At 39.6% G+C, this 26,529-nt stretch overlaps 2 protein-coding genes and 1 pseudogene across 13 annotated transcripts in view; 1 reads left to right on the forward strand and 2 right to left on the reverse strand.

Moving 5' to 3' along the window:
* USP34 (ubiquitin specific peptidase 34) overlaps positions 1-6,502 on the forward strand; it is a 214,788-nt gene extending 208,286 nt beyond the window's left edge. For 3 of the 8 annotated variants that reach the window (XM_023532841.1, XM_023532839.1, XM_023532840.1), the window contains 5 exons: positions 1,112-1,191; positions 3,331-3,471; positions 3,578-3,721; positions 4,614-4,773; positions 4,965-6,132. In XM_023532841.1, coding sequence (XP_023388609.1) covers positions 1,112-1,191; positions 3,331-3,471; positions 3,578-3,721; positions 4,614-4,773; positions 4,965-5,572 — 1,133 coding nt within the window. In that variant the 3' untranslated portion in view covers positions 5,573-6,132. Of the gene's footprint in view, positions 1-1,111; positions 1,192-3,330; positions 3,472-3,577; positions 3,722-4,613; positions 4,774-4,964 lie in introns of all 8 variants that reach the window. The other 5 variants (XM_023532842.1, XM_011363910.2, XM_023532838.1 and 2 more) reach the window with 3 other exon arrangements.
* Positions 6,503-6,722: 220 nt separating this feature from the next.
* AHSA2P lies at positions 6,723-25,108 on the reverse strand. 5 transcript variants are annotated; one of them, XR_002781263.1, is made up of 6 exons: positions 24,617-25,098; positions 23,247-23,362; positions 9,949-10,063; positions 8,843-8,914; positions 7,120-7,171; positions 6,723-7,000 (listed from the first exon to the last, which is right to left on the reverse strand). XR_002781263.1 is itself a non-coding variant. In XM_011363974.2 (4 exons), exons 1-3 carry the CDS (start codon positions 25,067-25,069, stop codon positions 8,856-8,858), a joined length of 627 nt encoding a protein of 208 aa, XP_011362276.1. In that variant the 5' UTR covers positions 25,070-25,108; the 3' UTR covers positions 6,723-7,000; positions 8,843-8,855. The 5 variants fall into 5 exon arrangements, 2 of the variants coding, with proteins under 2 accessions (XP_011362276.1, XP_023388613.1); XR_002781262.1 differs by lacking the exon at positions 23,247-23,362 and having other exon boundaries at positions 24,617-25,108; XR_002781264.1 differs by lacking the exons at positions 9,949-10,063; positions 23,247-23,362 and having other exon boundaries at positions 24,617-25,092.
* On the reverse strand, positions 12,782-12,900 carry LOC111742325 (annotated as a pseudogene).
* Positions 25,109-26,529: the final 1,421 nt, after the last annotated feature.

Here is a 26,529-nt window from a genome sequence, read left to right on the forward strand (position 1 = left end):
GGCAAACAATAGGCTGCATGCTGCCTGTTTTTGTATAACCAGTGAGCTACCTGCAAGCTCAGAAGAGTTTTTACATGTTTAGATGGTTAAAAAAACAAACAAAAAAACCGATTCTAAATATTTTGTGATACATGAAAATTATCAGATTCAAATTTATGTTCTTAAATAAAAATTTGGCTGCTTTAACACCATCTCTGTAGAGTTGAGTAATTGCAACAGAGATCATATGGCCACAAAGACTGAAATATTTACTGTTTGGCCCTTTACAAGAAAAGTTTGCTGACTTCAGATCTAATTCATAATTTTTTCTTAAATGGGGGGGGTAAGGGGAGGGTAGCTTTTATTGTATTTTCCTCCACGATTATACTTTCCCTGGGGGTGGAAGTGTATAGAATGAGAAATTTACTTAACGACTATGGTATTGCAGATTCTTTGCTTTCAAAGGTCGGGGAGCAGAGGGTAGGGAACATACTTGACATCTGGTATAGTCAAGAAGAGGAAAGGTTAAAACAGAAGTTTCAAATAGGATGCTTACATAACAACAAAGTGTGCTCCACCCAAAAGATCCTGGGGACAAGGCTAGAAGCTGTTAGACTGAGAACAGTGTTTACGTATATCTACCATGAAGATAATTCTCCCTGTCTCTGGAGAAATAAGGTAAAGGAAGGAGGAACAATATATTCTCTAATTCTTCATGTCCTCTTTTTGACCTTGCACAAACCCCCACTCCTTGCCTTATAGTCTAGCTATTCTATAAAAATTATCTAATAAGCAGAGTGGTACCTTAATATAAGCAAGCTTTGGAACCACTTGCAGTAAACTTCATTAAATTGTCCCAAATAAAGTTCCAATACTGAAAAAGCAGAATTGGTTTAAGTTGCCTCAGGTCCTTCTGTGAGAGAGGTGTGGGATACAAATAAGTTCAGTCAAAGTGTACTGCATTCTAAATTATTTCACTGGTTAATACACTGGAATTCTTCCCTTTAAGTACTTTACATATTTCTAAAACAAAATAACAGTTATGACTAGAAATAGCTATAATATTGTACCTGCAGTTTAACATCTCAGTAGTGTAATTTATAACATATTCTGATTTCTTTTCAAATATTAGGTATCCTAGTTGCCTATGAAGGTTTGCCACTTCATCTTGCACTGTTCCCCAAACTTTGGACTGAGCTATGCCAGACTCAGGTAAAGAAAATAAGTTTTAGATGGTCTTTCATCTCATCTGGCCTATGTGGTCAGTAATTTTAGGAACAGTGGGTTGAAAACTGGCTGGACATTGGGCATGTTTTAGAATCTTGGTAGGAAAAATATTAATGGAAGTAATAGCTATTAAGCATTGGGCATCTAGTTGCCCTTGCGGTTTTTTACTTAATTTTGTATCACAGGCTGTTTCAAATAAGCTGTTTATAATTGAATTCTTCATTTATAGGTTGATATAAACAGTTGTAGAAGTCCAAAATAGGAAATACTAGGGGAAGAAGGCATATGCCACTTCTTGGTCTCCCTTACCTCCCGTCTCCTATTCCCTTCCACCATTCCAGAAGCTCTAGCAGAAACCATTTCAGCACTCCTTTACCTCTCATCTGTTACCTCAGTAGTTTCTCAAGTCTGATGCACTTGTTTTCTTATCAGCAGTCTCATTGAGAACAGGAAACACTGTGCTCTTCTTACCTTAAGTATCTAAGAGCCAACTCCTTAAAATGAAGTAGGCACATAAATAATGCTTGTTAAAATGTGGAGGTAGAATGGCAGGTAGAAGGGAAGAAACCAGATTGGTCCTAAGGTTTGGCTCATCCCTTAGATCAAGAATAAAGGATCCCCACTCTCTTTAGACCTTGAAAAAAATATTGTTTTCCTGCCTGGTTGCATCTGTCCATTTCTAGAGGAAGAGATGAATTTGTTAACCTTCCTTTGGCATAAATTTTTACCCACATTGTAGTATCGAAAATACTTAAGTCTGGCCACTTTCCCAAGCAGTAGTGTTCTGTATATTCTCCTAATGGATGTTTGTCACATGGTACTGTAATAGTTGTTTCTCTGTCTCCTTGTCCCAAACTGAGCTCAAGTGTAGAGACTTTATCTGAGTCATCTCTACTCCTTGAAGAAATGTCATTTTGTTTTTCTATAGTGGGAATCTTTGAAAGGTTAGTATGCATTGATCTCATTGCTTGGTACACAGTAGACATTCAGAAAATAACTGGTTGATTTTTGAGCTGAGTGGTCTATTCAGTAAATTAAGCAGATCTCTGCTGCAGCTGCTGATCTCTTCATTCTTGATTTTTTTTTCTTTTTTTTTTTTTTTCTATACTCTGCTATTGTTTCCCTATTGCTCTACACTCTACTATTCCCTTTACTTGGCTTTTTTTCCCCCACAGAATTCACCATCCCCTAAAACATCCCTTACAGCCAACCAGGGCTTCTGAAGCCTCTGCCAGCAATCCCATGCAAGAAACAGGCAGTGGGCAGAGGCTATGACTGGTAGACCAAGACAGATTTTTCTGACACTAAGGATCTGAAGACCTAGGTGTTGATCCTGCTTGATGCCTCTAATTTTTTGGGTGACCTCTCGAGCATTTTACTTACCACAGTTGCTTACTTTAGTAAAATATATCATTATGTAATGTATATATTATCTAAACTTAGTCCTATTTTTTAAAAAGTCTGTTGTCTTCCATATAAATGGTATATTATTAAAACACATATAATCAATCTAGGGAACATATCTACTTAAAGACATACTACTTGTGTTTAAGAGCCATGACCATTTGAAAATAGGAAAACCAAATTTTAGTAAAATTTCCATATATTGGGACCCACTACTTCTGTGAAATAGGAAAAGAAGTTTGCTGTTTACCTTTGCAATATTAATTGGCGGGGGGGGGGGTTATTTACCAAACAAATTATTGCTGAGATTATATACTAAAAGTTTTAACTCATTTTAGATAATAAATTTAATTCTTAAAATCTATCTTCTCTACACGTGCTTTGGTTACCTATTATCCATTCTCTCTGAAAACATTCTCATCCTATTTGTCCAGTCCTTGTTAACTCTCTTAATACAAGATAATCTGCATTAAAAAAAAAAGAAAAACATTTGTTCTGTTTTGCCATTCACACATTTTAGACATCTCTTCCTCTAACACTAAAATCCAAGTTAGTAATGTCTTAATTTCTTGGGAGAACAGTTGCTCCAATGGAAAGTTTAGTAGACTTAAGTGACTTTTCCAGTATGATTTAAGACTTCAGTGTACGTCATAAGCAATGTGTTTAAGCTTTGCAGTTACTTCAGTGCTCAACCATCAGTACTTCTTCTCCCCACTTTAGTCGGCAATGTCAAAAAATTGCATCAAGCTTTTGTGTGAAGATCCCGTTTTTGCAGAATATATAAAATGTATCCTAATGGATGAAAGAACTTTTCTAAACAACAACATTGTCTACACATTCATGACACATTTTCTTCTGAAGGTATGTTGTACTTTGAAAACTCAATGTATTACTTCCAGTTAGTTTATGGTTGTATTTTCATTACATTGGTCTTTTGGAGATTTTTTTTCATCTTTTTTTTTTTCAGGTTCAAGGTCAAGTGTTTTCTGAAGCAAACTGTGCCAATTTGATCAGCACCCTTATTACAAACTTGATAAATCAGTATCAGAACCTGCAATCTGATTTCACCAACCGAATTGAAATTTCCAAAGCAAGTGCTTCATTAAATGGGGTAAGAACTGTGTAAAGGAGTAGTCATGCACTTTAGAATTTTCCTTAAATCAACAACTCTAGTTGATATAAGTGATTTTACTATCATAACGTTAACTTATTCAGACTCTAAGTCAAATATGATTAAAAAACTAATCAAATTTTTAAGAATAATATTCACTATGCCTATTATGTATGTTGCACACACTATTACTGTAGAAGACATGAGCTAATGTTATTAAATGCTAAAGGCAATAAAACTACTAAGAGACATTCCCTTTACCTCTGCTTGTTTACATTTTTTCAAGTATTATTTGTGATGTTATTGCCTGTGGCTCATGAGTAACTGAAACAAATAGATTGATGATCTGCCAATTATAAAGCCAGTTAAAACTAGAAACTAAATTGCTTTGTATAGACTACCATGATAGCTATGTCACAGAATGGAACACCCTGGAGATATGTGCTAGCACTAGTATAGCAGCAGCTTCTTAAGTAACAAAATACTTAGATGCCAGAACAGATTACAGAGAAAAGTGAGGACTGCCTTGCTTTTTATGACATCTACCCAAAATTAGCATAGTTGAAACTTTGATTTCTCGATGAATAAGGCCTAATTTTTCTCATGGATGATTTAGTTTTTTTTTAATTCCTGTGTCAGTTCTTTTTCACATTTTCAGAAAATGTTGAGTCTTCAGTCTGATTTAAAATGGTATGATACATAAAATGGTACTACTGACTTAGAACTGATGAGATGTAATAGTATGCTGGTGTTCTAGTTTCAGCATTCTTCTAAAAATGCCTGATAAACCAGGGTAGATTCCTGGAAAAGTAAACATGTACGCTGAACTGTAAACAAAGTGTGTCAAAATGTTGGCTATAGAATTGAAATGTTCGTATCTGGGATTTTATAGGACCTGCGGGCACTTGCTTTGCTCCTGTCAGTACACACTCCCAAACAGTTAAACCCAGCTCTAATTCCAACTCTGCAAGAGCTTTTAAGCAAATGCAGGACTTGTCTGCAGCAGAGAACCTCACTCCAAGAGCAAGAAGCCAAAGAAAGAAAAACTAAAGGTTAGCCTTATGGATCGGTATTTTACGGTGGGAGAAGGGAAGAATACACTCAGTGTAACTGACTGTACAAATAGCTGTATGTTCAGTCGGGCCTCCTAAATATAAATGCTAAAAAGGAAATTTCCCACAATCCCCTCCAGTATGATATTAAGGACTCCTTTCAGAGAAGTCTGTTTTGATGTTTTTCACAGATGATGAGGGGGCAACTCCTGTTAAAAGAAGGCGTGTTAGCAGTGATGAAGAGCACACTGTAGACAGCTGCATCAGTGACATGAAAACAGAAACCAGGGAGGTCCTGACCCCAACTAGCACGTCAGACAATGAGACCAGAGACTCCTCAATTATTGATCCAGGAACTGAGCAAGATCTTCCTTCCCCTGAAAATAGCTCTGTTAAAGAATACCGAATGGAAGTTCCATCTTCATTTTCAGAAGACATGTCAAATATCAGGTCACAGCATGCAGAAGAACAGTCCAACAATGGTAGATTTGAAGATTGTAAAGAATTTAAAGACCTCCACTGTTCCAAGGATTCTAACCTAGCTGAGGAAGAATCCGAGTTCCCTTCTACTTCTATCTCTGCAGTTCTGTCTGACTTAGCTGACTTGAGAAGCTGTGATGGTCAAGCTTTGCCCTCCCAGGACCCGGAGGCTGCTTTATCGCTCAGCTGTGGCCATTCCAGAGGACTCTTCAGTAACATGCAGCAACACGACATTTTAGATACCCTGTGTAGGACCATTGAGTCTACGATCCACGTGGTCACGAGGATATCTGGCAAAGGAAACCAAGCTGCTTCTTGACATTAGATGTAGCATGTCTACTTTTAAGGTCCCCCTTCTCCCCAATGCTGTTTGTATAAGTTTTGCTCATTTCTGTTTTTGTGCTTCAGTTTGTCCAGTGCTCTCTGCTTGAATGGCAAGATAGATTTATAGGCTTAATTCTTGGTCAGGCAGAACTCCAGATGAAAAAATTTGCATCTTCAGTATCATTTCTAAAGGGCAATCAGATAATGGATATGTTTTATGTAATTAAGAGTTCACTGTAGTGGCTTTCATTTAATATGGCTGTCTGGGAGGAACAGGGTTCCCTGGCCCTGTACAATGTAATTTAAACTTACAGCATTTTTACTGTGTATAATATGGTGTCCTCTGTGCCAGTTTTGTACCTTATAATAGAGGCAGATTGCCTCCGATCGCTGTGGTTCTTATTATCAAAATTAAGTTTACTTGTATACGGAACAACCACAAGAAATTTGATTCTGTAAAGAATCCTCTTTAGCTGTGGCCTGGCAGTATATAAATGGTGCTTTATTTAACAGAATACCTGTGGAGGAAATAAAGCACACTTGATGTAAAAATAATTGTTTTATTTTTATTGACATGACTGATTGCTATTCTGTGCACTTAATTAAACTGATTGTGATGACTTTTCATTTGTTTTTACATATGTTGCTTCAGTCTTCTCAGATGAAAGTAATGAGAAAACTGTGAATGGGCAAAGCACTTACCATTTATTCTATTAGAAATGATATGGCAATCCAAAACTTAACTTATTCCCATAGACTTTTCCATCCTTTCCGCCCTGAAGTGCACAACTGCTGCAGAGAGAAGCATAATACAGCCAACTCACCCTCACTTCAACATGCTTCCAAATGCAACATGCCACACTGTTGCACAACCAGGAGCTACCTTCCTTAAAAATCCGGAAGTAAAATAAAGAAATGATATCAACATGCCACTTATTTTTTGTCTTCCTGAACTAAAACTGTAGCTGAAAGCTTGCTTGCTACAAAGACACGCTTTAGCCTGGGAAATGTCAGCTATCTGTACTAAGGGATTCACTATTCCCAGAGGAGCATCTATGGGAGGAGGTAAGGTTAATACTTAATTTCCAGTTGCTTGCTTCTAAATCAATGCAAAGTTTTATCTTAGTAAAGACTCACACAATGCATTAAGTTCTATAAAAGTTCAAGGATTTCATCCATTATAATTTTTTTTTAAATAAGAAGTGAACTCTACAAAAAGTAATGTCCGTATAAAATCTTAACTCATTCGACCACTTAAGGTGGTCAGCTGCAGTAAGTAAACCTTTTATTTCTTCAAAATGCTGCTTCTGCCAACAGAATTTCAGGTTCTCTTCTTTACAGACAGGAATTCCTTTACAATCCAATTGTAATTCTGTTTGTCCAAGAGTAGGCACAAAATGCAGTGCAACTGTTGCATAGTGTTCTGGAAGAAAAATAGGAAGCAATATGAAAAGGAAAATTTATAAATACTACTACCTGCTTTTCATAGGGGGCAGCTTGAGTGTTTTTGGACTCAACGAAGGGTACTAACTGAAAACATACCTTCTGGCCAGTTCCTATATCTCCATTTCATGATGATCTTTTTATTTCTTAACTGAAAACAAAGGGGAAATTCCACTGAAAATATCTTTTTAAAACTTCCTACACAGAGCAACACCAAACCTTTCAGTAAAACTCCTATGTACTAAAAAGAATCCATGAACAACATATAGTCCCATCTTCCAGTTTTATGGCAGCACCATTGTCCATAATGCCAAAATGTCCATGACAGTTAACATCAAGAAGTGTCAATACACTGGTAACCAGAACAGAGCTGATGTCAAGGGTGAGGCAACTGACATTTGGCAATGCAGATACCAGTGATGTAGGTGGCAGAAAGCTGAATGTTCTAGACCAAGAGTTGGGAGGAATTATACTTGTTTCTTCTAAAATCATAAGCATTTGCACAATTACTAAGAAACCGTAGCACGCCTTTATCAGTATATATAACATTTTTTATTTGCTCTGTAACCAAATTAATGAAGTTCTCAGGTTTCTGTAAGCTCACAAAAAATTTCAAGTTAAAAACATCATTGATTAAAACATTGATTAAAAAAGCAATGTTAATGGAAACGAGTCAATTCCCGGCTTGCTTTTATTTAACTGTAAGATTACTTAACAAATTCTATATATTCACCAGTGGATGGTCCCATCAAACATTTGAAATTTCCCTCCCTTTTCAGCTTCTAATATGACAGGAGAGTTAGAAAATTTTTGCACCAACTAACCAAGCAAAACATAGTAGACATGTTACTTCAGCACCTTTTTAACCTAAATGTAAAATAACATAACAGTTATTATGGTTTTCTTTAATCCTAAATATGTAGCTTTTCTTACAGCTTTCTCTTCTTTCTCTTCCTTGCAGAGGGAGAAAACTAAATCAATTAATGTATCCCTTAAATGCTGATATATTCACCCCAAAATGCCCATCTTCCCCCCCTCAAATTTTTCAGAAGCTATCCTAAGGACTTCTATCACCACAATTCTAGACCCCCTCAATCAGAAAAACATGGCCATAAGAGAAACCCAAAACCAGCTCTAGTGGTACATTTTTCCCCAATGTCAGCATTTAAGATACTAGCTTGAAAAGTTACTTAACATCTTTCACAGTGAAGATATTGTACAGCTGCTCTACAGCTGTGTCAAACAATCTGTCATGTGCAGCGCCACAGTGGGAATCCTTACACCCAATGAATGATACTGGAGACAAGGCCTGAATCTCAATAAGAGGTTCCAAAGGCTAATTAGGATGCCAAGAGATAATATGCTGTTTAGATCTTAAAACTGCCTTCCAGTCTGAATAAAACACCAAAATGGCCCATATTCTACACTACCCATTCCAGACACATGGAAATAGCATGAAAAGTCTTTAGTGCCACCAATCCTGGTCTTTATTTTGGAAACGGAGCTGCAATCAAGAGGTTTTTCTATTGTGGTATGTGAACCCCAAAAGTCACATGGTTTTGTAATCTGTTGCCTACCAAACAGTGCCTTTATTGAACTAAATTCAATATTCAGCCCACAAAAAAGGCCTGTTTTTACATTTCCTTCCATCAAGAAGTGTCATTTCATCATTTTCCCCAAGAATGAAAGAATGCAAGGGTGAATTAACTGGCTATCATTTACAGTTTTCCATCATCAAAAGGCTGTTGAGAGCTTTAAACCATTCTCATTAAGCTTACCCTTTCCCCTTCCCTACATATTGGCCACCAGACAGACATCCTACCTGCAAGGTGCTCTCATTCAGTTTCCTGGGTTGCCGTAGCTTTTGTTGGTAAAATCATTCCCACTGTAAATTCTACAAAGAAACATGGGAAATGGTTTTAATACGGAACTTCTTCCTTTTCAGCACAAATAGGCAGAAAACCCAAAACAGCATATAAGAAAATGAAACTGATATTTATAAAAAGAATTCCTAAGTTATTTTGAGAATATCAAGGTCATTCCATGTTGCATATAAAACTAACGTGAGTTCCACAGCAACAAATGCCTTTTATTCTGTTTTCAAATGCCTCATTTTTACTTAGTTTTTGATAAAATAGCAAAAATTTCAAATGTCCTTTTCCAAAAAGCTGTTTTATACAACCAACTACTAATAGCTTTACGGTCTTCACCTACTGTCGAAACTAGACACACTCATTGCATCACCACCATTTCACAAAGCCTGGCCTCACAGTATTCAAAAACCTGTGGGCCAGTCATATGTGTGGTCTCATGGAAAAAGTGGCAACCTTAAACCCATTTATGCCAACACCTAGACACGAAGCAGAGTCCAAGGATGATGTACAGACATACAGGCCCTGTTGGCCATTTTGCCTGGCAAGTAACTTCTCTAATTTAGGGAAGAAAACAATAAGTAACCTCACTTCTACACAGTGTAGGAATTACCTAGGTAAATCTCAACTACACCTGTAATACCTGCAGTTACTTCGATTCAACAAAGGTTTATCAAGCACCACTACGTGCCAGGCATTGTGCTAGACGCTGGTGATAAAGCAGCGAATAAGACACCTTCCATTCCCTCATGGAGCTTATACACTAGCGGGGAAGACACATGTTAAGTAATTATACAAATGACTGATTATCATTCCAGAAAACTTAACAATTCTGTAGGCAAAATGGTTCATGCTATGTATGATACTGATAATCACTAATTATGGCATTACTTGCGGCAAGCTCTCAACCTCCAGACTACAGTTTATCCTGCAGCATAAAAAGTTGTTTCTGGAACCTTAGACATCAGCCTACCCTGGGAATCTAGACTACAGTACAGAGCATAACTTGAGTAAATAGAAAAGGGACCCTCTGGTTCAGAAGGGGTGCCTTCTTTACCTGTCTTAAGTGCCTTCAGGTAATCTCCAAAGACATCCCTGACCTTGGTGGTGCTTGCAGCTTTCATAAGATCCTTCAATATATCCCCATCTCCTTTCTTTTTACTCATGTTCACCTACAAATCAGAAAAATACAAACCTAGGAAAAATCTGGTTTGATATAGTCTTACAACATTGGGACATAAGGGATGAGAGAAGAACTGTCAATTATGAGAGAAAAGTAGCTATAAGATGTTGCAGGGTTTTTCCTACAGTTTGAGAAGATGTAAGGGTTTTTTAATCAAAGCTCCACTGACTAGGATGGCCAAATCTTGAATGGACTTCTTAGAATGTGAATCATTTAACTTGCATACAAAATTTTATATGTTTATGTATTGATGATGTAGTCCATGGCTTTTATCAGGGTCTAGAAATGCGCTGTCCAGTATGGTAGCCGCATGTGGCTATTGAGCACTTGAAATGTGGCTGGTCTGATTTGAGATGTGCTATAAAATGTAAAATAATACTAGACTTGGAAGACTCAGTACCAAAAAAAAAAAATGTAAAGTAATAATTTTGATATTAACTACATGTTAAAATGGTATTTTTATATATTTGGCTTAAATAAAAATATTATTAAAATTAATTCTACCTGTTTCTTTTAACTTTTCTAATATGGCTACTAGAAAATTTTAAATTCCATATGTGGCTTGCATTATATTTCTATTGAACAGCGCTGGTCTAGAACCCCAAAGCCAGTGTTATGTGGGAAAACAAGTTCCCACATAACATGGCCTTGAGTTACACGTTTGGCAGGGAGGAGAGTTGGCAAAGGGAAAAGAGAGAGGGAAGGAGGGGAGGGGAAGAAGGAAGGGAAGAAAAGGGAGAGAAGGGACAGGAGGAAAGAGGAGGGAGACTGGGGAAGACAGGAAAAGAAGGATCAAAATGCTTTGGAATGCCTCTGTGGTATTATCAGAGTGAAAAAAAAAAGTGTCAAATCATTTAGTGTCCCTATGATTTAGCTGAGCTGGGCCTTGTCCTAGGTCCCAGTTCCAATCTAAAGAATTGTTCTATAGTGTTACCAAGTACTGAATCTAAAAGACCAGTTTAACTTACTGATAGAAAACTACGCAGCTGATAGATCCAAATATTGCAAAGTGAAATCACAGCCCCTGAGTATAACCACATACCTGAAGATAGGTCTGAGACAGCCCCACTTTTCTGGCATTTTACAACCTTCAATAAAGGCGAGTCATAAATATGTTGCTCAGTATGATCTAGGTTTAATATCTTTGAAAGCCTTCATATTGAATATGTTCCACAAATCAAAAAAGACCCTTTGTCAAACTATTTGGTTTGGAAAATATAGCTGCTGAATAAATGATCTCTCTCCAGAATGAAGCTTTCAGCTTAGAGAAGGCACTAACAAAACCAGGCTGAGTTACACAGGCTCAATTTCCCAAGAGAACTAGGAGAGCCAGTCAAAAGCAACACATACTAATTAGTTAAGAACAAAACAAACAAGAAAAAAATACAACATAATATAACCAAGGGAGATCACAGCTAAAAGCTGAGAATTTTCACTATCAAAGAGAAACAGCAAAGATGCAAGGGAGGAGAAACAAAATCCCATTCACCAAGCTGTGTATGCTGCCCGAGCACTTTACAGTACATACACTGTTACAGTTATCTGACAATACTCTTCAATGATAAATTAACCCTGTTTCACAGGAAAGGAGGCCACAGAGGGTGCAGTCACCTCCCCAGGCCCTATACCTGGTCTGGGCGGCAGTCTACGGCTTCCTCTGCTTACTCTTTCCTATACTACTCTGCTCCACACTCCTTGCTGCCCTCACAGTACAGCAATCCTTGGCAAATGAGCCCTCTATGACTCACCAAAACTATAGCACAGGAATCACAGTCCAATAAAGTGTTTAAATGCTCAACACTTACAGCTTGATTTAAAAGAAAATACTTCACCTCAGTGTCATCTACTTCATTTTCTTCAGAAAAGTTGGGTATTTCAATCAATCTCTTGTGCTTTTGCACCAGATTCTTTAATTATACCTAAAATGAGCAAAATGTGTTTTTCAATTACAAAGTAAAAACTGGTTTATTCAAAACTGCCCTGCATAACTGAATAGGGTGCCACCTCACAGGGTGCCATCAAAGCTGGCAAGGCAGGTTCAGGGTTTTACCACCACACCGGTACCTAAAGTGACCCTGTTCTCCTGACCCACAAGAAGAGGTAAGAAACTGAGAAAAGCAGGGGTAGAGCCACCCCAAATCAGGGACCAGGTGGAAGGATGAGAGTGGAGTAAGTGGGTCTGTAACCAATGTTTCTTTTTTCTTCCCTCAATATTATTTATGTCAAAGCAGGATAAAAGACCATCTTGATAAGTCACAAAAGGAAACAAAAAAAAGAGACAAGTGAGTTCTGATCATGAGTGAGGGGAAGGATGTCTTGGCTTGGGGAAGTTCTGTGTAGACTTCATACAGCTAGGTTTCTTTGAACACTAGAGTATTGATTTCAGAGATAACATTGAGATGGCAACATAGGTTATTCCCAACTTTAGTCCCCCTCACAAGACAACTAAAAGCTCTCCACAGATAAGACACAATTGTGAAAATCCCAGAACCCAGAGGTGAGGCTGAAGCAGAGACAGAGAAGGACTGCGTTAGAATGGTAAGAGGACTCTGAACAAACTGCCCCTCCCCAAGGCCAGCACAGAGTCGCACTGAAAGAGCTCCGCTGTGCCTTTTTTTTCTTTTTTTTAGGCAAGGCAACCCTTGGTTGACCTCACAGACTGCAAGGACCTTGTCAGCTTACAATCCCTTATCTTTTTATTTTTTTACACCTACAGCACCTGGTCTTCCTAGGTAGTCTCCCATCCAAGTACTAACCAGGCCCGACCCTGCTTAGCTTCCAAGATCAGACGGGATCAGGCTTGTTCAGGGCAGCATGGCTGTAGACTCCACTGTGCTTTCTCCAGTGAGAAAACGCAATGTACACATCTGGGTCCCCCATAATTGTGGATGCTTTCTGGGAGGCCCACTTTGGACTTGCCTCGCAGGGTCCAGGGACCATTAGGAGTCAGAGATGGAGTGGGGGGCAGGGCTTTCAGCAACCAGCACTCAAGTCTTGGTAGGCCACATTTCTGCTTGCAGCAGTGCATAGGCAGAGATCCTAGCCACTGATAGCCCATCTGCAGAGCCTAGCTGGTAGCCCTATCTGGCTAGGGACCTCAGTCGGAAATTCTGCCTGATTTGGGTCCCCAGTCAATGATCCATAGCCAGCTATGGAGCCCATTCTACTGCCCCACCTAGGCAAGGAAGCAATTTGCAGCTCCACTCAACTGCTGAGTGCAGCCTCCAGTCCAACTAACCATGGAACCTGGACAGCCACAGAGCCCTGCCTACAGCCCCACTCAGGCAGGGAGGCAAACCAGCAGCCCTGCCCAACTGTTGAACATAGCCTCTAGCCCCACATCACCAGAGATCTTGAATAGTGACCCTAAGCAGCCTCAGAGCCCAGTCTACAGCCCTGCCTGACTGCTAAACACAGCTTACAGCCTCATCCTGACAGAGAGCCCAATAACCCCACCCAACTGCTGGAGGCACCTACTGCCAGAAAGCCGTGCAAGGGACCTTGCTCAATAGTGGAGCACAGCCAGCAGCCTTCCTGATTGCGAAGGCAAGCCTGCATACCTGCCCAACTTAAAGGCACAGTCTGTGTGCCCATCTGATCATAGCCTGAAGCTAGGTCCAACCACAAAGCCCTGCCTAATGGCCTCGCCTGAACAGAATCCAGCCAGCAGCACCATCTGACCAGGCAGCATAAGCTGAGACCCTACCCAACCAGGAGTGAATGTGGAGCCCAGCCCACAGACCTACCCAATCACAAAGTCCAATCAGTGGCAGTACCCTAATGGAGAACACAGCGAGTGATCCCATTTGACTAAAGGTAATTGCAGAGCCCAGCTAGAAGCTGATGTGACCATGGAGCACAGCCAGAAACCCCACCCAGTCAAGGAGCTGACCCACTGGCCCTGCTCGAACGTGGACCCCATCCAGCGACAACCCACCCAACCTCAAAGCAAAGGTAGTAACCCCACCCAACTAGAGATCTTGACAGCAAGCCCCACCAAACTATGGACATTACTGGCTGAACTGCTCAGCTAGCTGAATGGTGAAGGTCTTTCTCTGATGAAACAAACTTGTAAAGTCTGGCAGAGGAACCACTTACACTGGCAGACACCAATGTAAGGAATCGAGGTGCATAATCAGGTAAAACATACAACACCAAAGGAAACTAATAAAGCTGCAATAAATGACCCTAAAGAAATGGGCATCTATAAACTATGTGACTAGGAATTCAGAATAAAAGAAGTTTATTAAACTACAAGAGCACACGGACAACTAAACAAAATTAGGAAAACAATGCATGAACAAAGAGAAGTTGAAAAAATAGAAACCATTAAAAATCAATTGAAAAAAATCCTAGAGCTGCAGAAAACAATGACTGAACTGAAGAACTGAAAAACTGAACATAGAGCTTCAACAACTAACTTGAGCAAGCAGAAGAAAGAATTAGTGAACTAGAAGATAGGTTATTTGAAATTATCCAGCCAGAGGAATAAAAAGAAAAAAGAATAAAAAAGAGTGAAGAAAGCCTACAGTATTTATGGGATACCATCAAAAGAAACAATATATACATTATTGAAACCCCATAAGGATGAGAGATAGAAAAAAGAGACAGAAAGTCTATTTAAACCAATAATGGTCAAAAATTTCCCAAACCTGGTCAGAGAAATTAAAATCCAGATTCATGAAACCCAAAATACCCCCAAATATGTTGAACTCAAGAAGAGCTACATCAACACATAATTAAACTGTCAAAAATCGAAGAGTTTTGAAAGAAGCAAAAGAAAAGTGACTCGTCACATACAAGAGTGCTTCCATAAGACAATAGGCAGATTTCTCAACAGATATCTTATCGGCTAGGAGTGGGATGAGATATTCAAAATACTGAAAGAAACGACTGCCAACCAAAACTGCCACACCGAGCGAAGCTGTCCTTCAGAAATTAAGGGTAAAAATGTTCTCAAGGAGCTCAGAGTGTTCATTACCACTGAACCTGCCTATGAGATGCTAAAGGGTGTTCTTCAAGCTAACATAAAAAGATGCTAATTAGCATAAAAAAAATACAAATGTGTAAAACAATGGTAATGATAAATACGTAGTCAAAGTCAGATTATCTAATACTGCAATGGTGGTGCATAATTCACTTACAATTCTAAAAGTTAAAAAACAAATGTATTAAAAATAACCATAACTTATATGTACAGTAACTTATGGTTATTTTTAATATTTGTTTTTTAATTTTTAAAGTAAATTGTAACATCAATTAAATCAGGTAAAAACAATTAAATTGTAACATTTAAAGTAAATCATATCAATAACCTAAAATGTGAGAAAAAAATTACTATATGCTATCAAAGTTGTTATCAGTTTAAATAGGAGTTTATAAATATTTTTTATGTTATCCTCAACATAATCGCAAAGAAAAACCTGTAGTAGACACACAAAAGATTAAAAGGTAATAGGAGTCACAGCATAGGACCACAAAAAGGCATCAAATCACGCAGGAAGATGGCAGGAGAGGAAGCAAGGAACATAGGTGCTACAAAACTCTCAGAAATCAATTAACAGAATGAGCAATTGTAAGCCCTTACTTATCAATAATTATTTTAAACATAAATGTATTAAGTTATCCAATCAAAAGATATATAATTCCTGAATGGATTAAAACAAAATAAAAAAACAAGATCAAACAATGTGCTGCCTATAAGAGACTCACTTTAACTTTAAGGATACACATGAACTAAGTAAGAGTGAAGGGATTAAAAAAGGTATTTCAAGTAAATGGTGACCAAACCAAAGCAGTGACTATACTTATATTAGACAAAATAGACTTTAAAAATGGTCAAAAGAAACAAGGAAGATAATTATACAATGCTAAAGGGGTCAATTCATCAAGAAGATGTAACAATTCTAGGTATATATGCACCCAACATCAAAGCACCTAAATATATATACTAATATAAGCACCTAAATATAATACTAACAGAATTAAAAGGAGAAATAAATAGCAATACAATAATAGTTGGGGACTTTTAACACCCAGCTCTCAACAATGGAAAGATTATCCAGACAGAAAATCGATAAGGAAATAGATTTGAACAACACTATAGACCAAATGGACCAAACAGACATATAAAGAACATTCCATCCAACAACAACAGACATATAAAGAACATTCAATCCAACAGCAACACATTCTTCTCAAGCTCCCACGAACATTTTATAGGGTATTTTATAGGGTAATTCATATGTTAGGCCACAAAACAAGTCTCAACAACTTCAAAAAGAAAGAAATTATAATATCTTTTCCAACCACAATGGTATGAAACTAGAAATGAATAACAAGAGGAAAGCTGGAAAGTTCACAAATATATAGAAATCAACACACTCCTAAACAACCAATGGCTCAAAGAAATCAAAAGGAACAATTTTAAAATATCTTGAGACAAATGAAAATGGAAACACAACACACCAAAACTTATGGGATGTAGCAGAAGAAGTTTTTAGAGGGAAGTTAATAGCAATGAATACATACATCAAGAAAAAAATCTCAAATAATGAACCTTAACTTCACAACTCAAAGAACTAGAAAAAGAATAAACTAAGCCCAAAGGTAAGAGAAGAAAAGGTGGCGGGGGAAGGAATCTATACATTCAACGTAATTCCTATCAAAATTTCAATAGCATTTTTCACAGAAATAGAATAATCCTAAAATGTGCATAGAAGACCCCAAATAGCCAAAGTGATCGTGAGAAAGAACAAGCTGAAGACATGACACGTAATATAGTAAACTATATTACAAAGCTATAGTTATCAAAACAGTATGTTACTGGCATAAAAACAGACACATAAATAAATGGGACAAAACAGAGAGCTCAGAAATGAATCCATGCTTATATGGTCAATTAATCTATGACAGAGAGTCAAGAATATACAGTGGGGAAAAGACAGTCTCTTCAATAAATGTTTCTGGGAAAACTGAGAAGCATGAGCAAAAGAATGAAACTGGATCATTACCTTCCACCACACACAAAAATTAACTCAAAATGAATTGAAGACTTGAAATTAAGACCTGAAACCATAAAACTCCTAAAATAAAACACAGACAGTAAGCTCCTTAATACTGGTCCTGGCAATGATTTTTTGGATTTGACATCAAAAGCCAAGACAACAAAATCAAAACTAAACAAGTGGGACTAATCAAACTAAAAAGTTTCTGCACAGCAAAGGAAACCATCAACAAAATGAAAAGGCAACCTACCAAATGGGAAAAAATATTTGCAAATCATATATTTGATAAGGGGTTAATATCCAAAAATATACAAAGAACTCATATAACCCAGAAACAAAAAACAATGTGATTAAAAAATAAGCAGAGGATCTGAATAGACATTTTCCCAAAGAAAACATACAGATGGCCAGAGGGTACATGAAAAGGTCCTCAACATCACTAATCATCAGGGAAATGCAAATCAAAACAACAAGCTATCACCTCACACCTGTTAGAATGGCTGTTATCCAAAAGACAAGAAATAATGAGTGTTGGCAAAAATGTGAAGCAAAAAGAACATTTGTGCACTGTTAGTAGGAATGTAAATTGGTCCAGCCCCTATGGAAAACAGTTTGGAGGTTCCTCGAAAAATTAAAAATAGAACTACTATACGATCCAGCAATTCCGCTTCTGGGTATTTATCCAAAGGAAAACAAAACACTAATTTGAAATCAAAACACTAATATGCGCCCCAAAGTTCACTACAACATTATTTACAACAGCCAAAACGTGGAAGAAACCTAAGTGTCCTAAGTGGATGATGGATAAAGAAAATGTGGTGTGTGTGTACATATATGTGTGTACATATACGTGTGTGTGTACATATATGTACACACACTACATTATTATTCAGCTATAAAAAAAGAAAGAAATTTTTCCACTAGCAACAAATGGATGGACCTTGAGGACATTATGCTAAGTGAAATAAGTCAGAAAGACAAATACTGTGTGATCTCCCTTCTATGTGGAATCTAAAAAAAAAGAAAAACTCAGATACAGAGAACAGATGAGTGGTTGCCAGAGGCAAAGGAGGAATGGGTTAAGGTCATCAAAAGGTACAAACTTCCATTAATAAAATATGTTAGTCATCGGGATGTAATGTATAGCATGATAACAATATTTAATAATATTGTTTTGTATATTTGAAAGTTGCTAAAAAAGTAAATCTTAAAAGTTCTTATTATAAAAAGAAAAATCTATGTGTATGGTTATGAATGTTAACTAAACTTACTGTAGTGATCATTTCACGATGTTTACAAATATTGAATCATCTTGTACATCCAAAACTGAAGTCATATGTCAATTTTATCTCCATAAAAAGGCTGAACAACCAAAAAGAAATGGATAAATGGAAACATATCACCTACCAATTCTGAATGAGAAAAACTAGAAAATCTGAACATATCAATTAAGGTTAAGGAGATTGAATCGGTAGTCAAAAACCGCCCAACAGAGAAAATCCCAGAACCAGATGGTTTCACTGGTGAATTATACCAAACATTTAAAGAATAATTAATGCCAATCCTTTTCAAATTCTTCCAAAAAACTGAAGAGAATGGAATACTCCCAAACTCATTTTAGGAGGCCAGCACTACCCCAATGCTAAAGCCAGATAAAGACACTAAAAGAAAATTACAGGCCAATAACCCTGATGAAGAATATAGATGTAAAGACTCTCCCAAAAAAAAAAAAAATACCATCAAATCAATTTCAACAGCACATTAAAAGAATCATACACCATGATCAAGTGGGATTCATCTCTGGGATTCAAGGATAGCTCACAATACACAAAACAATAAATGTGATACACCACATTAATAAAGATAAAAATCATATGATCATCTCGATTCACACAGAAAAAACATTTGACAAAATTCAATATCCATTCATGATCAAAACTGCCAACAAACTAGACAGAGTAGGCACATACCTCAACATAATAAAGGCCATATATGACAAAGCCATCATACTCAATAGTGAAATGCTGAAAAGCTTTTCCTCCAAATTATAAGACAAGGATGCCCACTCTCACCATGCCTATTCAACATAGTAATGGAAGTCCTGGCTAGAGAAATCAAGAAAGAAAAAGTTGTAAAAGGCATCCAAATTGGAAAGGAAAAAGTAAAATTGTTTGTGAATTACTTTATCTTACAAACAAAATCCTAAATATGCCACCAAAAACTATTAAAACTAATAAATAATTCAGTAGTTTCTGGATACAAAAATCAATATAGAAAAATCCGTTGCATTTTTATACACTAACAACAAACTAGGTGAAAAAGAAACAATCTCATTTACAATTGCATCAAAAACAGTAAAATACTTAGGGATAAATTTAACAAAGGAGGTGAAAGATCTATACACTGAAAATTGTAAGGCAGTGATGAAGAAAACTGAAAAAGACACAAGTAAATGGAAAGATATCCCATGTTCATATCTTGGAAGAATTAATAGTGTTAAAACATCCATACTGCCCAAAGCAACCTATACATTCAGTGGAATCCCCATCAAGTTTCCAAAGGCATTTTTTACAAAAGTAGAAAAAACGATCCTAAATTTCACATGGAACCACAAAACACGCCAAAGAGCCAAAGCAATCCTGAGACAGAACAAAGCTGGAGGCATCACAATTCTTGATTTCAAACTTTACTATAAAGCTTTAGTAACCCAAACAGTATGGTACTAGCATAAAAAGACACATAGACCAATGCTTAAGATCAACAGCCCAAAAATAAACCCATGCATATACAGTCAACTAATATGTGACAAGACATCCAAGAATACTCAATAGGTAAAAAAAGAGTCTCTTCATTAAATGGTGTTGGGAAACTAGATATTCACATGCAAAAGAATGAAAATGGACCCCTATCTTACACCACTCACAAAAATTAACTCAAAATGGATTAAAGACATAAATGTATGACCTGAAACCATAAAACTCCTAGAAGAAAACACAGGTAGTAAGCTCCCTGACCTAGGTCTTGGCAATGATTTTTGGATATGACATGAAAAGCACAAACTACAAAAGCAAAACTAAACAAGTGGGACTAGTCAAACTAAAAAGTTTCTGCACGACAAAAGAAACAACAAAATGAAAAAGACAACCTACAGAATGGGAGAAATATTTGCAAGCCTTAACTGATAAAGAGTTACTATCCAAAATACATAAGGAACTCACACAACTCAATAGCAAAAAATAAATAAATCCTATTTAAAAATGGGCAAAGGACCTAAATATATTTACGCAAAGATATTCAAAGGATAGATGACAGATACGTGATAAAGTGCTCATCACCACTTATCAGGGAGATGCAAATCAAAACATATCACATTATATCACTTCACATCTGTTAGAATGGCTATTATCAAAAAGAGAACAGGTGCTGGCAAGGATGTGGGGAAAGGAACCCTTATGCACGGTTGGTAGGAATGTAAATTGGTGCAGCCACTATGGAAAAGAGCATGGAGCTTCCTCAAAAAAGTTAAAATAGAACTACCATATGAGTCTGCAATTCCACATGTGGGTTTATATACAAAGGAAATGAAAATGCTATCTGACATGGTAGGTAGATATGAGCCAGAAGGAGAGGGGAAATGAAGGGTTAACGAGGCCCCAAGACTGCCCAGTAGAATATACACAACAGGATATCGTAATTAAACACATATCCAAACTAGATAGACAGGCAGGTACCTGGTGGCGCCTGGTGCCTTGATAGCTTTCCCTCAGTCAGTTAATGGCAGATGACCATTATATGACAATACTCTGAGGGCGCTCAACTGGTATGGGCAAAGTTGGCTAACTGAGCACGTGCCTACTCTCAAAGTCCGCCGCACAGATGTACGACTCCCATCTGCAGACTCACACTGCACATGCCCAGGGCAGAAGTAGGGCGATTCAGAGGGAGGAGCTGGAAATCCACACCATTCCAGATAGGAGGGAGAAAAGGAGAAGAACTCAGAACCCCATAAGAACTCAGAACCCCAATTTCTCAGCACGCTTGATTTTTATCAAGCTGCCTGCCTGGACTATTTTCCAAGTGTACTTTACTTTGCTTGCATTACTCAATAAAATCACTTCGGTTTGCTACTTTTTGTCAGAGTGTCAGACGGCCACATAAACCTTTTGTGAGAGATCCAAGGACCAAGCTCCTGACTCCCACAATGCAGACACCTGATTGCCAGTAACATATCTTAGAGATATCTGAATCCCCATGTTCAGTGCAGCATTATTTACAATAGCCATGGAAACAACCTAAGTGTCCATCAATGGATGAAGACAATGGGATACATAAATGTATAAAATATATATACATACACACACACAACTGCACATTATTCAGCCATTAAAAAGGAAATCCTTGTCTAGGCCATGCCACCCTGAACATGCCCAATCTCATCTGATCTCAGAAGCTAAGTAGGGTCGGCCCTGGTTAATACTTGGATGGGAGATCGCCTAGGAATACCGAGTGCTGTAGGCGTTAAAAAAAAAAAAGGAAATCCTGCCATTTGCATCAACATAAATGAACCTTGAAGGCATTATGCTAAGTGAAATAAGTCAGAGAAACCACAAATACTGTATGATCTCATTTATATGTATAATGTAGAAAAACCAAACTCACAGAAAGAGAGAGAGTAGACTGGTGGTTGCAAGAGTTGGGGGGCAGGGTCATGAAGGTGGTCAAAGGATACAAAGAGTATAAACTTCCAGTTATATGATGAATAAGTTCTGAGGATGTGATGTACGGCATGGTGGCTATAGTTAAGAACAATGTACTGTACATTTGAAAGTTGATAAGAAAGTAAACCTTAAAAGTTCTCAATATACATAAAAACACTATGTGAAGTGATGGGTGTGTTAACTAACCTTATTGTGATAATCATCTCACAATATAAACATATCAAATCATCATGTTGTAGAACTTAAACTCATACAATAAGTCAATTACAACTCAGTAAAGCTGGGAAAAATTAAATTTAAAAAAAAAAAAGACCAGAGTGTTCCCTCCTCCCCAGTGGGTCCCCCTTGCCATCTTTGAGACTCACTGAGAAAGCACAGGGTGTCCAGGGGTAAGGACAAGCCCTATTCAGCCTGCCCTCTGGCTGCTGCCTGGGAGTGGCTGGCTCTTATCCTGCAAAGGAGCTGGTTGCTGCTATGAGCTAAGTGAGATGGAAGGGACGCAAGGCCATGAGCTTCCCTCTGGGCCCTCAGACCCCTATCTTGTGGGGAGAGGGGCAAAGTGGGTGTAAGGAGCCAGACCCTGCTGTAATCTAGCTAGCAGCAGCCATAGAAGGAGCAACTAATGGCACACTCCCAGCCAGAAGGCTCCAAGGCAGGAATGGGACTACTTTTGATCCTGGCTGAACACTGCCCTGGGCTCTGCCTGGCTCAAGCAAGCAAGGTGGCCTCTAAGAGGCCCAAGGCCAGTTTACAGGGTGGCTCTCTCTCTAATCCAAATTCTCAAGAAAGGAGCTGACTGATTCCTGGGCTAAGGCCCAATCTTTAAGACAGTATAATCCTCTAGAACCAGATCTCTCCCTCCTCCTCTTCCTTTTCTCCTTTGTCTTCACATTCATGATTATTTCAACAAGTATTTATTAAACATAGATTGTCTACCCTGACAGATGCTAGGTACCATGGGAGAAATTTATTCAACAAGTACAACATTCCAGACAGTGATCTAGGCCTGAAACAAAACCAATCAATCTCTGACCAAGAGACCTGAAGAGTGTTGTCCTTGAACTGTCTCCCTTCTCTGCTCCTGGCAGCAGCTCCAGGAATTTTTAGTACTCAAAGGTGCCTGGCAGACAAGAGTCCAGGTGAAAGCAAAGAGCTATAAGTACTGGAAGAAAAGGAAACCCCCAGCTTGTCCCATAAGGAACTCCACCTGTGGTAAGGGTGTGTCTGGAACTACCAACACCAGTTCAGGAGCCAGTTAAGTGCCTGTTTCAGAGCAGTTATAAAAATACCTGCTGAATGAATGAATGATGAATCAAAAAAATCTGCCCCAAGGCTGCTTCCAGCCCTACCTGTCCCCTGAGGCCCCTGTTACCTTTCCAGCCCAGTTTGATGTTCCACTCATAGAAGAAAATCAGCTTCCCTTTGCCATTGCTGTAGGAAGCCTCACCTTCCAACTGCTTCAGCTCAATGATCTGGCAGTGACCAGCCTCACTCTCTACAACGATGCCCACCAGGAACTCACAGAACTTCCCCTTGGACCAGCTGGCGGCATCCCGCTTTGTCCTGCCAGGGGCCAGAAGGGCAGAGTCATGAATGGAAGCCCCAAGTGGTACCACACGCCCAGCCTGGGTCTCAGGGTAATGCCTGGGCTCAGCATGCATAAGCGTGATCCCTCTCAAGGGGCTTAGAGAGACCTACCACCCTCAAACTTACAAACATGCTTCTCAAATCAACTTTCTACCAAATATCTTTTAATCCTCCTACTCGGTTCCTTAAGACATTATTAACTACTAAGTAAAGTAGTATTTTGTCTTAAAAACATCACCTTATTTGGGAGAAGAGAGGCCTAGCAATCTGACCGATTGGCAAAAGATGAGCAAAGGCCTGGACCCTATGAAAAAGTAGTAATAACTGAAATAATTCTAATCATAAAACAAATTATCAAGTGTGTTCACACATATTTCATGCAATCTCCCCAAATAATGTTCCTATTTGGGGGAGTGGAAATGAGCTGAGAGAAGTCCATGATGTGTCTATGGTGACAGGGATAGGAAAGGGGAGGTCAGCTTCTCTGAGCCCCAGGCCAGGGCTCTCCCAATAAATAATCCCTTTTCAGACTGAGGGCTTTGCTCTGCCCTGGACTTGCCTCAGCATCATCTTAATGGCCTTGAGGTACCATAATCCTCAAAGGAGCTGGGCAAAGAGCACCACTTCCTGAGGCTCTGGGGGCGGGGGGAGCGAGGGGGAGAGGCAGAAATAAGCTAGTGTTCGGATGAAGTACAAAGAGGATGGGTAACCTGTTCAACTCCTCGAAGTCAGGGCTCACCCAAGGCCCACCAAGTTCGGTGCAGAGCTGAGACCCAAATTTCTCCTCTTTCTACTACGCACAAAACAAAACGCGCACGCAGACACACCCATACACACTTTCTAGCTTCATTTTAACTTCTAAAAACATCAAGAGGATTGGGTGTGAGAGGGGGAAAAAAAGGGAAGCTCTTAAGAGTACAGACGGTCAAAGTTGAAGAGGTAAGTCAAAGCCATTCCTGGGACCCAACTCAACTTTCAAACGGAGGAAACCGAAGCCCCAGAGGCGGTGCAGGTACGATGCCAAGTCTCTAGACTCCGAAGGCTGTCCTAAGCCCTGAGACTACAGACGAGCCGCCCTTAAAGCAGCTGAGGAAAGAGAAGGGAATCCTCTGCACCTGTGCAAGCCCCGCCCCCGGAGGGATGGCCGCGGACCTGGAGGCGCCACGAGACCCGGCCAGGCCCGTTCCGCCCCCAGGGCACAAGGCGCGAGGGTTCTCAGAGGGGCCTCACCGTCCTTCCCGGCGGCTCCGAAGGGACGAGACCCCGAGCCGCAGCCCGGCCGCACCACTGCCAGTTGTTCACGTTGGCCCCGTCCTCCCGCTCCTCCACGACCCAGCGCAGGTCCCCTTGGCCCCACTCGGCCATCTGCGCTTGCGGCACGGCCTCACGGAGAGCTGGGGACGAGGGCGGCAGAGGGTGCGGCGCGGCTCCGTCGCCGACGTTTCCGTTCTCCGAGCCCAGAATTAGACCGTTCGCAGCGCCCAGAAAGTGCCAGAAACCTCCGCCCACAGCTCCGCGCAGAGCGCCCCCGGCGGAGCGCCCAAAGCCTGCGGCACGGGGCGGCCGGGGCTCAAGGGCAGGGGTGACCGGAAGGCGACGGCGAGCGTTGCGCCCGCGAGGCCAGGAAGGGGAGCCCGGGAGAGGTCCGGCCCGAGTGGGAGGGTGCGGGGAAAGAGGGGGCATGTCGAGGGGCGGGGTTCAGAGGCGCGATGAGAGAGAAAAGTTCCGAACCGCGGGGCGAGTAGGGGTATCCGGCAGGCCGGGGGCAGGGTCCCGAAGGCAGGGTCGCGGCGTTGGGAAGGCCCTGGGCCCCGCGGGCGGATCCGCAGTGTAGAAATGCCTGGAAGGGGAAACCTCGGTCTCCATCCGAAAGACCGAGACACCTCCTCTTAAGGATCCATTCTCACTGCGGTAATTAGTTTCAGTGGCAGCAAGCGGACGGTCAGGCGCGCCTGAGGGCTGTATTGGCCATGCTGACCGGAAGCGCCTGTCCAGGCTGTCGTTGGCCGCGCTAACTGTTCGGTCCTGGAGGGGATACGACTCAAGCGCTCGATCACCCTCTTTGCTCTACGATCGACTTATGAGGGAGCGCGCCTGCGCGCGTTATTTTCGCTGTGCGCGCGCACTTGACACCATATCCATATTTAGTCTGAAAGTCCGTTCGGAGTTGGAGCACTATGGTTCTCTCCTAGACCTCGAGTCTCACGCCTTTCCAACACCTGTCCAAGTAGCACGAGCTACCAAGTTCCCACTTACTTCAGGAATGTTTACATTGTATTCCTGTAATGATCCTTTATAGATGACAAAAGAACGTGATTGCAAGTGCATATTATGACAGCTTGGTGCAATTTTATAATTAAGTGGTTATTAATGACTTTTAACGAATCTCCACCTTCCAGCAAAAACTTCGTACCAACTATTGGGAAGGTGTTACTGAGGGGTCTGTGAATACTTATTTAGCAAAGAAAACAGGTATGACAATGGAAGGGTGGAAGTACCTGACTGTTACATTACCGGGTGTTGACCGTTCTTTTGCCTGTGGTCTGCTCATCAGTGAGATTAACTGGTGGAGAACATTTTCTTCTTTACTTACTGGAGCTACTACATTCAATCATTTTCCGAAAAGCTACAACAGATATGAACACAGACTGCATTAAAGTGTTTTGGCCCCAAAACAAATAGTTGGAGAAGAGGACGTTTTGATTTTACCTTTTACACTTCACCAAAGGTGTGGACAGCTAACACATGGAATCAAATAGAAAAGAATTTTAATGGCAATACTAGTAGGCACCGTTTTCTTGTGGATTACCTGTGCATCTTTCATCCACTTCATAAAGATTATTAATGATAGAATATTACATGTTAAGATTTAGGTATGTAGAATTGGAACCTGGGGGAAAACCAGGAAATTTACAAGGGCAGAAACTATAATCACTAAAATTTTATGTGGACAAAAAATTTTTGTAATATTTATTCAAAAAGAATTTATCCCAATGGAAATTATTTTATTAAAATATAAATGGAAAAGGTATTCTATGAAGATTTTTTCTTTTTTTATTATAGTGACATTGGTTAAAGAAATCCAGTAAGTTTCAGGTGTATAATTCAACAGTGTCTTTTTGTTACTGTCTTACTTCATTTAA

Source organism: Pteropus vampyrus, unplaced genomic scaffold, assembly GCF_000151845.1.
Source record: "Pteropus vampyrus isolate Shadow unplaced genomic scaffold, Pvam_2.0 Scaffold91, whole genome shotgun sequence".
Classification (NCBI taxonomy): Eukaryota; Metazoa; Chordata; class Mammalia; order Chiroptera; family Pteropodidae; genus Pteropus; species Pteropus vampyrus.

Excerpts from the sequence above, each read along its gene's own strand:
- AHSA2P (XM_011363974.2), bottom strand. The coding sequence starts at position 25,069 with ATGCCCCCTCTTTCCCCGCACCCTCCCACTCGGGCCGGACCTCTCCCG. Across the intron at positions 10,064-24,616 it reads CGGAGCCGCCGGGAAGGACG|GTGAACATGAGTAAAAAGAA; the intron begins GTGAGGCCCCTC and ends TCTGATTTGTAG. Across the intron at positions 8,915-9,948 it reads CCTGAAGGCACTTAAGACAG|AATTTACAGTGGGAATGATT; the intron begins GTAAAGAAGGCA and ends GTTTCTTTGTAG.